Below are 12,567 nucleotides of genomic sequence, written 5' to 3'. Positions count from 1 at the left end.
TACGACTGGAGTGGTGGTGCAGGTTACCTTTGGGAGAAGCTGTAAGCTGTTTCTTGAAGGCAGGTTCTCGAGGGAGGAGTCCAGGTCGATAAGCTTGGCTGTGGGCACCTGGCTGGCCAGAGGAAGGATCCCCAAACTGCTTATACTCTTGGCTGAAAAAAGATAATAATGACTCCTTAAGCTCTGACAGAGGAAGGATGCATCTGCTATACATCACTCTCTCCCTCATATGTCAACTATGCACTATTTGAAGTTGTGTATCAAATATTCTGTATACATTAAATAAGACGAGGCAGCATTATAGCCAGAGAACTTCATAGCCGAGTCGGACTATAGTCTAACATGAGTCTAGGATCGTGGTACATCAACAGCACTCCAACTTTTTTTTTTTTTTTTTTTTTTTACAGCAAAGGAGACGGCTCAAGGGCAACAAAAAGAGTGAAGAGAAAAAAAAGCCCGCAAGAAAAAAAAGCCTGCAAGAAAAAAAAAAGCCTGCAAGAAAATAAAAGCCTGCATACCTGTGTCCGGGGTGTCCACACTTCGGGCGTAGGAGGGCGGGGGGCCGGATGCTGCCCCAGGCACTGCTCCAGCCGCGGCGGTGGTGGTGATGACTGTGGGGAGCTGGCTACTTGGGTGGTGGTGGAGGTGGTGGAGACTAGGATGGTGATAGCTCCCACCACCACCACCACCCCCTCCTCCTCCACTACCACCACCTCCACCTCCTCCTCCACCGCCTCCTGTTGCTCCTCCACTTCGTTGCTCCATACTACCTCCTCTACTAATGCCTGCTGTGCCGCTCCTTGGCTGCTGCTGGGGCTCCAGGGACATGGTCTGGTCTGCCGGTGTTATGACTTTCTCTGAGGCTGAGTGAGGGGCTGGCACTGACTGGTGGGTGGACACGGGGGAGGAGGAGGGGCCACTCATGGAGGACTGGCGGACGGGCAGCGGCGGCCCTGTGGAGGGGGCAGCCTGCACAGGTGGAAACGAGCATTAGTTAAACCCATGCTGCTATATGTTAGTGGGGATGAGAGGGAAATATGAATGTTGATGCTTGCAGACTTCAGTGATGAGTAAGCACAAAGCTCTTCTGTCATGGTACTAATTCAATCTAAATCAGAGGGTCAACAATGTAAGAGATGGCCTATTGAAAGGAAGAACAGAAATTACATAACAAAATAGGTATGGTAGCTGTAGGATCCTCAAACTTTGCATCCAGCATTATTCCCTCCCAGCCAGCCACCTTCTTCTTTTAATGCTCTCTTAATATGAACAACTGTCCCTTCACCTGCTTATGACTGGACTCAGCCTGGCTCTGGGGCTGCAACCGCTGCCGCAGGGTGAAGAGAAGGTGCCGGACAGTGACGTCTATGCCCCCAACGTACATCTGGCGGTACTGCAGGATCTGCCGCCAAGACAGACCAAACTCACGGACGCCTTCACTGATTTTCTTGAGCACCTGAGAGAGGAGAGTTCAAGATTATGTTTCTGATGTTTTGTTGCAAATTTCTTGTTCGCAACACACACTGGTAAGCCCTGAATCACACCCACCGACTCACCTGTGACGTTACCAGATCCTTCCTCCCCAAAAGTACCCCAATACCCCTTCCCATATGGGCCCAAAGGAACGAGATACTGGTAATACTTATGGTTGTAGGGTTTTCAGAATAGGTTGGTCTGAAGTGTGTCGGCTAAGGTGTGCTGGCCTGTAGTAATGTAGAGGTAGTAAGTAGATGGCACATTGCTCGCATGTTCTACAGCAGTGTGTATGCAAGGAGGTGTTACCATGGTGGAGGCTCACGGCTGACCAAGCGCGTGACGAGCTAGAACTGGCCTTGTCTCTTACGGGATATTCTAGAACATTCTTTCATGGTTCGAAGTGAATTCAAATAGCAACTGCTAATTTTGGATGCTCCGCTTCACTCCCAGATTACCTTCACATCCTGGACAACCCTTAATTCCTAACAGTTTCACATTACCATCACATGAGCACAGGGGTATGTACCTGCATAAAGATAAGAGGGGTAAAGATTAACTGGTAAAATAGGTGAAATTACATGTGAACTCCATTAATAAAGCTGATAAACAGCCCCCAAAGTCTATATTATCTAGATACAGCACTGAATCCACATGCCATTCACTGACATAAAGATGACATCACTTATAACCATAATATATTGCTACTGGTACTGTGTTAACCAGAACATACATTGAGTTGATGGGCAGACAATACATTTTAGGTCAAAAATATGTAACACTTCTTCATGCACACTGTTGTCCTCAGTTTTACTAAATTATGGCGACATCACACAAACACAAGTTACCTGGCATTCACAGTATGCAATCAGGCAGTCAAGGGCAAGCCTGGATATAAGGTCTGGATCCAAAACATCTTCCAGAACCAGACAGGATGGATCCCTGCAGCCGGAGGACCCTGCCGTGGGGCCGGACTGAGGGGCGTAACCCATCAGGGAGAGAATGGACTCTGCACCTGCCAAGTGGTGGGCTACCTGGTGCACCCAGAAGCCACTGTAGAGCTGAAAAGTGAAGTGGCCTTGGTGAGTATCCATCACTTGAAAACTTTACTCCCTGCTGGAGACATCACAACACACAAACAAAAGCAAGTGAAATGCCATGAAAAAAAAAAAAAATAAATAAATAAAAAGATTGCCAAATAACTCACTCTTTTGGACTGTGTATATCTGAATGTTCCTATCACGTCCAGGGGTCGGGGAAGGCCACAAACCAACACATAATGGCCGCACTACAAGCTGCACCACCTAATGACTCACCTTAATCTGCCTAAACTCTCTCCTCCAGGGCTGCGTGATAAGGTTGGCGGCGTACTGTGCCAGCGCATCAAACGCACAGGCGGCGCTGTACGCACTGAAGTCACTACACGTGTTGATGCTTGTCTCCAGCACATCAGATATTTGGTGAAACATGAACTTGTGGGAGTGCGGAGTGATGGCCAGGTACTCCATGATCACACCTGTCGAGGAAGCCACAAATGTCATGAATTATATATGAGTTTTCTTTGATATCAATGACCTAGAATGTAAATCAATAAGTGGTCAAGCAGTTACAGTATGCAAATTTATGATACAGCAACAAGTAATAAACAAAATCCTGGTGCTCAACTCATCCTCTGCTTCCATTTGGCTCTGTGACACAAAAGCTACACAATTTTATGGTTCAAAATGGAATGAGAAGACCTGGAATCGTCAATCTCAGGAAAATGGTGAGGCAACAATTCTAGAGTGATGAATGACATCCCAAGACAACAAAATCCTTGGGCAGACACACAACCAAGCACGGCATCAACGTTGCTTCATGAAGGTGGACATTATAACGCTGAGCCACGAGGCGAGTACTCACGCTCCAGCTTCTCTCTCTGCTCTAGCTTGTGAGGAGAGTCTTCTGTCTCAATGTACCCCAGGTGGAGAGTGTTCATCTCCTCCAACAGCTCCTCATCCACAGACATGACAGGACCCGAGGGGAGTGGTGGGGCAGCGGCCTGGCTACTGGACTGTGGGGGTGGCAGTATGCCAGGGGGTGGGCCTCCTGCCATGGGAGGGGGGGGTATGCCATACCCCATGCTGGAAGGGTGCTGATGTTGGGGGTGGGAGTGGGCATGGGCGTGAGAGAGCTGGGGCGGGAGGTAGGGGTTGACATAGACTGAGGTCTGAGGGTTGTAGATGGGTGAGGGCTGGGACAGCATTGGGGAAGGGTGCGTCAGCAGGGCAGAGTTTCCCGACCCTACGGCGATGGACACGCTGGCGGCCGCCACCGCCGCCGCCGTTGAGTGCGAGGGATGACTCTGGTGCGAGGCGTGGGAGGAGTGGGCAGAGGGGGAGGGGTGGGGCACATGGGCCTGGGGAAAGGAGTGAACTGCATAACTGTGAGACATGGAAGGCGGGAGGATCGGGGAAGGGAAGGCTAAGGGGGAATGAACAGGGGGGGGATGGGGACCCCCCATGTGGGGAGGCATAGCCATGTGGTACATCGTCATGTGGTCACGTCCTTAAAACCATCTGAAAATACATAAACAACTGTAAGGACACTTGCCAAAGCACATTAAAACAAACAAATTATGTACTACTGAAGCTTTGCAGCTCAGATGTCCAAGGCAAGGGAGAACAGTGAGGAGTTAGTCACTTTCCTTTAAATATTTTCAGAAAAAAGTTGAAGCAGCAGTGTAATTTTGTAGGTATCAAAACATTCCTTCATCATTTGACTCTTTAGTATGTTCATATCACATCCATAGCTATTTTCATTTTTCTTTAGTAGATGATGAAACATGTTTCTAAATTGTTCTAACCATCCTTACCCGTGGCGATGGTTCAGCCAGAAAAGTGGGGCGGTACGGACACTTGTTTTACTCGCCATAATCGTAATATAACTCATGTTGGATTAGCAATTAAGCAAGAGATGATCAATTCCAAGGAATCTGTGTATGTACAAAAAAATATCCTCTAAGTACTTATAGGTGGCTGTAAACCTAAAAATAAATATCTCAAGAATTATGGAATTACAGCTTTCTTCTTCTCTCACGTGCACTGTACATGAATATAAATCAACCAAATTAGCCTTTTTATACATGTTGTAACACAAATTTTCTTAAAACTGATTACTCAACTTCTTTTAATAGAAGACCCACCCTTCAGGAACTTAACGACTCAAGGCTGGAGGCTGCAGAACGCTTAGCCTCAGACCTTACTATTATTTCTGATTGGGGCAAGAAGAACCTGGTGTCCTTCAACGCCTCAAAAACACAGTTTCTCCACCTATCCACTCGACACAATCTTCCAAACAACTATCCCCTATTCTTTGACAACACTCAGCTATCACCTTCCTCAACACTAAACATCCTCGGTCTATCCTTAACTCAAAATCTCAACTGGAAACTTCATATCTCATCTCTTACTAAATCAGCTTCCTCGAGGCTGGGCGTTCTGTACCGTCTCCGCCAGTTCTTCTCCCCTGCACAGTTGCTGTCCATATACAGGGGCCTTGTCTGCCCTCGTATGGAGTATGCATCTCATGTGTGGGGGGGCTCCACTCACACAGCTCTTCTGGACAGAGTGGAGGCTAAGGCTCTTCGTCTCATCAGCTCTCCTCCTCATACTGATAGTCTTCTACCTCTTAAATTCCGCCGCAATGTTGCCTCTCTTTCTATCTTCTATCGATATTTCCACGCTGACTGCACTTCTGAACTTGCTAACTGCATGCCTCCCCCCCTCCCGCGGCCCCGCTGCACTCGACTTTCTACTCATGCTCATCCCTATACTGTCCAAACCCCTTATGCAAGAGTTAACCAGCATCTTCACTCTTTCATCCCTCACGCTGGTAAACTCTGGAACAATCTTCCTTCATCTGTATTTCCTCCTGCCTACGACTTGAACTCTTTCAAGAGGAGGGTATCAGGACACCTCTCCTCCTGTATTTGATCTTCCTTTCGGCCACCTCTTTTGTTTTACTTTAGGAGCAGCGAGTAGCGGGCTTTTTTTTTTATTATTGTTTTCTTTTTTTTGTGTGCCCTTGAGCTGCCTCCTTTGTTGTAAAAAAAAAAAATGTAATTATGATAACAAAAATCATGAAAAATTAACTCTGAATCATCACGAATATATAAAAAATAAATAGCTGGGTACACTTCCCTTCAAGCACAAGAGCCTGGTATTTATGGCTTGCAGCAATACCTTCGCCTTGCATCTCTACTGCATAATCTGCGACTTGCCATATTAATGATTTGGTATCTTACGTTACACCAAAAAATACAGCTAATGTTAAAGAAAGGGTTGCGAAGTAATTACTTACATTATGGATTTTTTTTTTTTTTTTTTTTTTTTGCGTGTGTGTGTGTGTGTCCCTGAATGCAGTACAGTAATGACTTCCAGAAAATAGAAGGGAGACTGAGAGCAGCGAAGACCCCCGTTAGGTAAGTTACATAAGGTTAAGTTAGGCCCGATCAAATTTATTCGGAATGCAATGCTGACCAGCGGAAATACGCAACGCAGGACAGGACAAGGTGGCGGCAGGTGTGGATCCACTATGCTGGCCGGTGATAATTAGGGGGAGAGGGGCAGCAGTGGGTTCACCTCAGGCATTGAAAGTCAATCAATTAGTGATTTCCGGAAAAAACTACTGTATCTCCATAATAAAAAAGCATCATATTTTCCCTGAAATAAACAGTCAGTGTCTTGAAATAAATACGCTATCCTCCCCTCAATTATCCCCCAAAATACTACATACGTGCTACAAAAAAACAAAATCTGACTTGCATTGAAAAGTACAGCTCTGGGGGCGTGGTTGTCCATGTGATCCAAAGCAACAACCTTTCGTGCGCTTGACACTCTGTCACGTACGATTCACAGTAAATGCGACATCCTGCCCACCCAACTGTCTGAATCATCACTGCTCTCCCATATAACTTTCCTGTGGCAAGTGTTAGGATAGCTGATTTGCTACAGGAAACTGCTACTTCCTGCAGCCACTAAATAACAAGGGTTAAACCAGAATGTCTGAGATAATAACTTCTGACAGGATATTTCGACACCCAGTGATATGGATTGTGCAACAGTACCAATGAATATTTGCCAACTTTTCAAAGCCTGGAATGCACCCACCGCCGCCCCGTCCCATCCCACACTGCATATTTCCTCCAGTCAACACCGCATGCCAAATAAATTCAAACTAACCTAACCACATGGCGAATAAATTTATACAAACCTAACCGCACGGCGAATAAATTTATACAAACCTAACTGCATGGCGAATAAATTTAAACTAACCTAACCGCATGGTGAATAAATATAAACTAACCTAACCGCATGGCGAATAAATTTAAACTAACCTAACCACATGGCGAATAAATTCAAACTAACCTAACCGCATGGCGAATAAATTCAAACTAACCTAACCGCATGGCGAATAAATTCAAACTAACCTAACCGCATGGCGAATAAATTCAAACTAACCTAACCGCATGGCGAATAAATTCAAATTAACCTAACAACATGCCGAATAAATTCAAATTAACCTAACCACATGGCGAATAAATTTATACTAACCTAACCGCATGGCGAATAAATTTAAACTAACCTAACCGCATGGCGACTAAATTTAAACTAACCTAACAGGATGGCGAATAAATTTAAACTAACCTAACCGCATGGCGACTAAATTTAAACTAACCTAACAGCATGGTGAATAAATTTAAACTAACCAAACCGCATGGCGAATAAATTTAAACTAACCTAACAGCATGGCGTATAAATTTAAACTAACCTAACAGCATGGCGAATAAATTTAAACTAACCTAACAGCATGGCGAATAAATTTAAACTAACCTAACCACATGGCAAATAAATATAAACTAACCTAACCGCATGGCAAATAAATTTAAACTAACCTAACCGCATGGCAAATAAATTTAAACTAACCTAACCGCATGGCAAATAAATTTAAACTAACCTAACCGCATGGCAAATAAATATAAACTAACCTAACCGCATGCCAAATAAATTTAAACTAACCTAACCGCATGGCGAATAAATTTAAACTAACCTAACCGCATGGCGACTAAATTTAAACTAACCAAACCACATGGCAAATAAATATAAACTAACCTAACCGCATGGCGAATAAATTTAAACTAACCTAACCGCATGGCAAATAAATTTAAACTAACCTAACATCTGAAGGGGAAGGAATTATAGGAGAAAGGAACAGATCCCAGGAGACGGGACACAACCCATTCACTGCTGGGTGGACAGGGGCGTAGGGTATCGGAAGAGCCGCCCAAATTTTTCCACTCCGCCTGGGAATCGAACCCGGGCCAAGTGTGCTAACCACTGCACCACAAGGCCCCCAACCACATGGCGAATAAATTTATATAAAAGTAAAAAGTAGCCAAAAGAAAAGTTAATTTCGAGTGGACCAAGCCAAGACTTTTGTTAGTATGGCCTTGGCACACCACACAGAGCCATACCCAGCCTGCCATCACATTATATCACTTAACTACACTATACACATAATTATACAGTCTCATTAATGCCTCAGGTCCACAAATCACCACATTAACACCATCACACCACCACCACCACTACCAGCCATTACTGTCAAGGCTGGTATTACTGAACTTCTCCCTCACTTCCTGCTCAACCAACTGCTCTTCTGCTGTCACACACTCATCATAACCTAGCAGATGATTAAGCAGGAGCAGAGGTATCAGCAGGACGTTAATCAGCGCAATCTTGACCCAGACAACATCGCGACACCCAAATGAAGCACCTCGCCACCCTGACTTTCCCATGACTCACCACCTAAAAAAAACGCTGCAGATGCTATAATTATCCTCATGTCCTTTTTTTAGGCCTACCACACTGTCCATCAAGCTTTAATTAACACCATGACACAGCCTCACGTGGTGTCTAAATACGGAAACAGCTGAATGGCAGGAAAACAGGAAGTGACATCAGCGGAGGGACATTTTTAGACTATATTTTTTGGCATTTTTTCACCATTTAAACCTCAAATTTCACCCTCTAACACCAGGTAACCCTTCACACAGGTAAGCTACAGGTACTGACACAGGTAAGAGGTCAAAATTAGCATCACCAAGGTCGTAAAAAGAGGAAAACAGGAAGTGACATCAGAGGAGGGACATTTTTAGACTACATTCTTTGGCATTTTTCACCATTTAAACTTTCTATTTCACCTCTTCCTCACACCTGACCATTCACACAGGTAAGCTACAGGTAAGGACACAGGTAAGAGGTCAAAATTATCATCACAGAGGTCGCAAAAAGAGGAAAACAGGAAATGACATCAGAATCCAGCCATTTTCAGGACGACATTTTCCCCTTTTAAACCTTCTAATTAACCTCTCCCCCACACCTGGCCTTAATTACAGGTAGCCAATGACACAGGTAAGCCACAGGTACAGCCACAGGTACATGGAGCTAAAATTAACCATCACAGAGGTCCTAATTTTCCGGCCTTGAGTTGTCCCCATTAAAAGACACTCCTCAAGTATCCTTCCAAAGTCCTTCTGGCATCCTCACCTTTCCTTTGGGGGTCCTGGGGTCTTGGGGGGATGGTCAGGACACCCAGGATTAATCAAGGGTCTCAGGGTGATGGTTTTAAGGGGTTTTTCTCATGCTTTTTCCATTACCCAGACCAAAACATTCACCTGGTGGGAGTCTTAGCCAGGTGAGAACAGCCAGGTGAGCATCCCAAACCCTCCCTTTAGGACCTTTAAATGGACTCCTAAACCCTCCTGGACCCTCTTTCTCCTACTCCAGTCCTTCTTTCCCTTATACACTGGGAGAAAATAGTAATGTGCAGTATTTCCAAGGGTGGCTAGGCTAGTATGGAGGGGAATAAGATAGTTTTCATGGGTGACTATCTTAAAAATGGTCCCTTGTGGTCTTTCCTTTTCCTATTTTACCTGGATTTCAGTACACAGGTAGACTAATTAGTGCTTCCTATTCTATTCTATCTATCAATCTTATGTGATATTTGGGTATAAGGTTGCCAGGTATAATTTTTCAAGGGTGACTAAATTAAAAATGGCTGCATGTGATCTTTCCTTTTCCTTTTTTTACCTGGATTTCCGTACACAGCTAGACTAATTAATGATTCCTATTCTATTCTGTCTATCAATCTTGTGTCTTTTTAGGGGGATTTAGTTTGCCAGGTACAATTTTCCATGGGTGTCTAACTTAAATATGGTAGATTATTGTCTTTTTTCTACCTGCATCTTTGTACACAGGTAGACTAATTAATACTTTCTACTCTATTCTGTCTATCAATCTTATGTCTTTTGGGGGGATTTAGTTTGCCAGGTACAATTTTCCATGGGTGTCTAACATAAATATGGTAGATTATTGTCTTTTCTCTTTTCTACCTGCATATCTTTGTACACAGGTAGACTAATTAATACTTTCTCCTCTGTTCTGTCTATCAATCTTATGTCTTTTTAAGGGAATTTAGTTTGCCAGGTACAATTTTCCATGGGTGTCTAACTTAAATATGGTAGATTATTGTCTTTTTTTCTACCTGCATCTTTGTACACAGGTAGACTAATTAATACTTTCTACTCTATTCTGTCTATCAATCTGCTGTCTTTTGTTGGGTATAAGTCTGCCAGTATACAGTATAATTTTCACGGGTGTCTTATTTAAATTAGACATCCATGGAAATACTGTCTCTCATTTTGTATTAGGAGACTGAAGGACTAAAGGAGACAAGAGGGTCCAACAAGACTTATTAGGCACTCATAAATATATTGTAGCACCCTCATTTTCTTGCCTTATTAGTGGTTGGTTCATTTTATTTGTCTCTGTGTACGAAAATGCAGGTAAAAGGCAATTATTAAGCTAACAGTGTCTTCTTGTCTGCATTTTCGTACATATAATAATTACGTATGGACAAATTAATGTTTCCTTCATAATCTATTGTAAGTAAATGGGGGTGTCTAATCAGTGGTCTTCATTTAACCTGTATTTTCGCATTATACATATATAGGTGGATACATATAAGTGTTTCTTTAGTAGGTTATGTATCACCCTGTAAGGCAAGAAAATGGAGGACAGTATTTTCATGGGTGTCTAGTGTATATGCAAGTCCTGTTGGCAGTGAAGTTTGCTCTACGTACAACTTTTCACCTGCATTTTTAGTATGTAGGTAAATAAATAAATGTTCTCTTTGTAGTCCAGTAAAGTAAATTGACAAGCAAGGCAAGTTAGCGACGAGACTGACAATATCCTTCACCTCTGTAGCTTATAATGTCAATCTATTCATTATTGCAAAACTAAACTGACACGTTCTAGTATTTTCTGCACACGTAAAGGGATGTTCTCTTAATACTTCCTTAAATATATGAAGTGCAGTACAAGTATAAAGTAATAATGCAACATACAAAGCACACATATCCACAGAAAGTAATTTATGAGACCAGTAATAAGACTTGCAATGACATGGAGCTCGTGATAAGAAGACATTAGTGTGCTCTTAATACTTAATAACATATATGAAGACCGTGAAGCACACATATATGAATAAACAATTAACCCAACATACAAAGCACACACATCCACGGCAAGGCATTCATAAGCACCATGTCTTGCAAGGACATGGAGCTCGTGATAAGAAGCTGATATTAGTGTGCTTATAGATACGGACTGATATGGAACAAACGCCTGGCAGCTCCCTGAAGGCGCCCCGAGACCCCCAAACGCTCTCTGACAGGTGTCTTTTGCTCTTCAACCTTACTCCACGCCATAGGATACAGGGCTCACAGGACACTCCACAAGGCAAGTATATCCTATCTCTAAGCCCTGGGAACTCAGAACACGTTGTATTTAAGGAGGATACGTGTTTAGAGGCGTGCTGCAGGAGGGTAATAATAGAAGATGTAACGTATGCAGATTGAATGACTTTGTGGTGAGTCATGATGCCTTCCAGTGTCATGAGACCTTGACAACCCCCTGGTGCCTCCCTGTGTGTGTGTGTGTGTGTGTGTGTTCACTGGGCCAAGACGGTGAATCCTATACGCCAGAACATGCAGTAACGGAGGGAAGTCTTTAAGCAAACACCACTTTCACTCAGCATTCTCAATTTTCTCTTCCTTTTCCTTTTTCCCTCCTTCTCGCCCTGCTATCGGTTACTGAGATACGAACAGGAAATCATACAAGGAAATCCTGCCGTGGAATGTGAAGTACTTGTGGAAAAAATACCATAATTTATGAAAAACAGCCAATGACTTTCACGCATATCATTTGCAGTTCATTCTATCTCGTATTTGTGTTCTGTTTTTCTCTTCACTATATAACTCTTTATACACAAGTTTTCTTTCGTATTTACTTTTATCCTTTTCTATAGCACACAGCTTCTCTTATTCGCTGTTTATTGTTACACAAGTTCTCTTTAGTATTTGCATTGCACAGTTCTCTCTCGTATTCGAACTTTCTCTATTATCATCGCACACAAGTTCTCTAGTATTCGTTCTTTCTCTATTATATTGCACACAAGTTCTCTCATATTCGAACTTTCTCTGGTCTACTATTGCACACACGTTCTCTCTAGTATTCGCCCTTATTCTACTGTATTGCACACAAGTTCTCTCTCCCACTCGCTCTTTCTCTGCTTCTCTCTATTGCACACGAGTTCTCTCTCTACGTATTCGCTTTCTCTATTGCACACAAGTTCTCTCTGTTATAGTACACGCTCACTGTACACAAGTTCTCCCTCGTATTCGCTCGTTTACACTACCGTACAAAAGTGACCGACATTACGTGTAGAACAGTTTGTGGAAGCTATACCGGCATGAAGGTCACAGGTCACAGGTCACTTGCTCCGTTGAATCAGTTCCTGTTAGCCTTTGATCAAGCTACCCCTCTGGACGGCACAGATACGTTACCGGTCCATGTTTAGTGTTCTCTTCTGGACTTGTTCGGTGCCTGAGCGTCGATGTCTTGGCTCTTAAGTGTTGTTATCAGCCTCGCCACACACCTGAGCTGCCAAGAGCCACACCTGCCACAGTGAAGCGTAGTTATCTGAGCCTCG

General features: G+C 43.5%; 1 protein-coding gene across 3 annotated transcripts in view; it reads right to left on the bottom strand.

Annotated features, from left to right (window-relative positions):
* Window positions 1-12,567, bottom strand: part of LOC126984026 (uncharacterized) — an 18,957-nt gene extending 6,390 nt beyond the window's left edge. Inside the window, exons 1-8 of one of the 3 annotated variants that reach the window (XM_050837375.1) lie at window positions 9,063-9,264; window positions 4,328-4,447; window positions 3,376-4,031; window positions 2,790-2,989; window positions 2,322-2,534; window positions 1,286-1,456; window positions 519-969; window positions 28-152 (exon numbers count right to left, since the gene is read on the bottom strand). In XM_050837375.1, coding sequence (XP_050693332.1) covers window positions 28-152; window positions 519-969; window positions 1,286-1,456; window positions 2,322-2,534; window positions 2,790-2,989; window positions 3,376-4,009 — 1,794 coding nt within the window. In that variant the 5' untranslated portion in view covers window positions 4,010-4,031; window positions 4,328-4,447; window positions 9,063-9,264. Of the gene's footprint in view, window positions 1-27; window positions 153-518; window positions 970-1,285; window positions 1,457-2,321; window positions 2,535-2,789; window positions 2,990-3,375; window positions 4,032-4,327; window positions 4,448-9,062; window positions 9,265-12,421 lie in introns of those variants that run through there. The other 2 variants (XM_050837376.1, XM_050837374.1) reach the window with 2 other exon arrangements.

This window comes from Eriocheir sinensis, chromosome 55 (genome assembly GCF_024679095.1).
Source record: "Eriocheir sinensis breed Jianghai 21 chromosome 55, ASM2467909v1, whole genome shotgun sequence".
Classification (NCBI taxonomy): Eukaryota; Metazoa; Arthropoda; class Malacostraca; order Decapoda; family Varunidae; genus Eriocheir; species Eriocheir sinensis.
The sequence above is the reverse complement of the archived record's forward strand: the minus strand, read 5'-3'. Positions and strand labels throughout refer to the sequence as shown.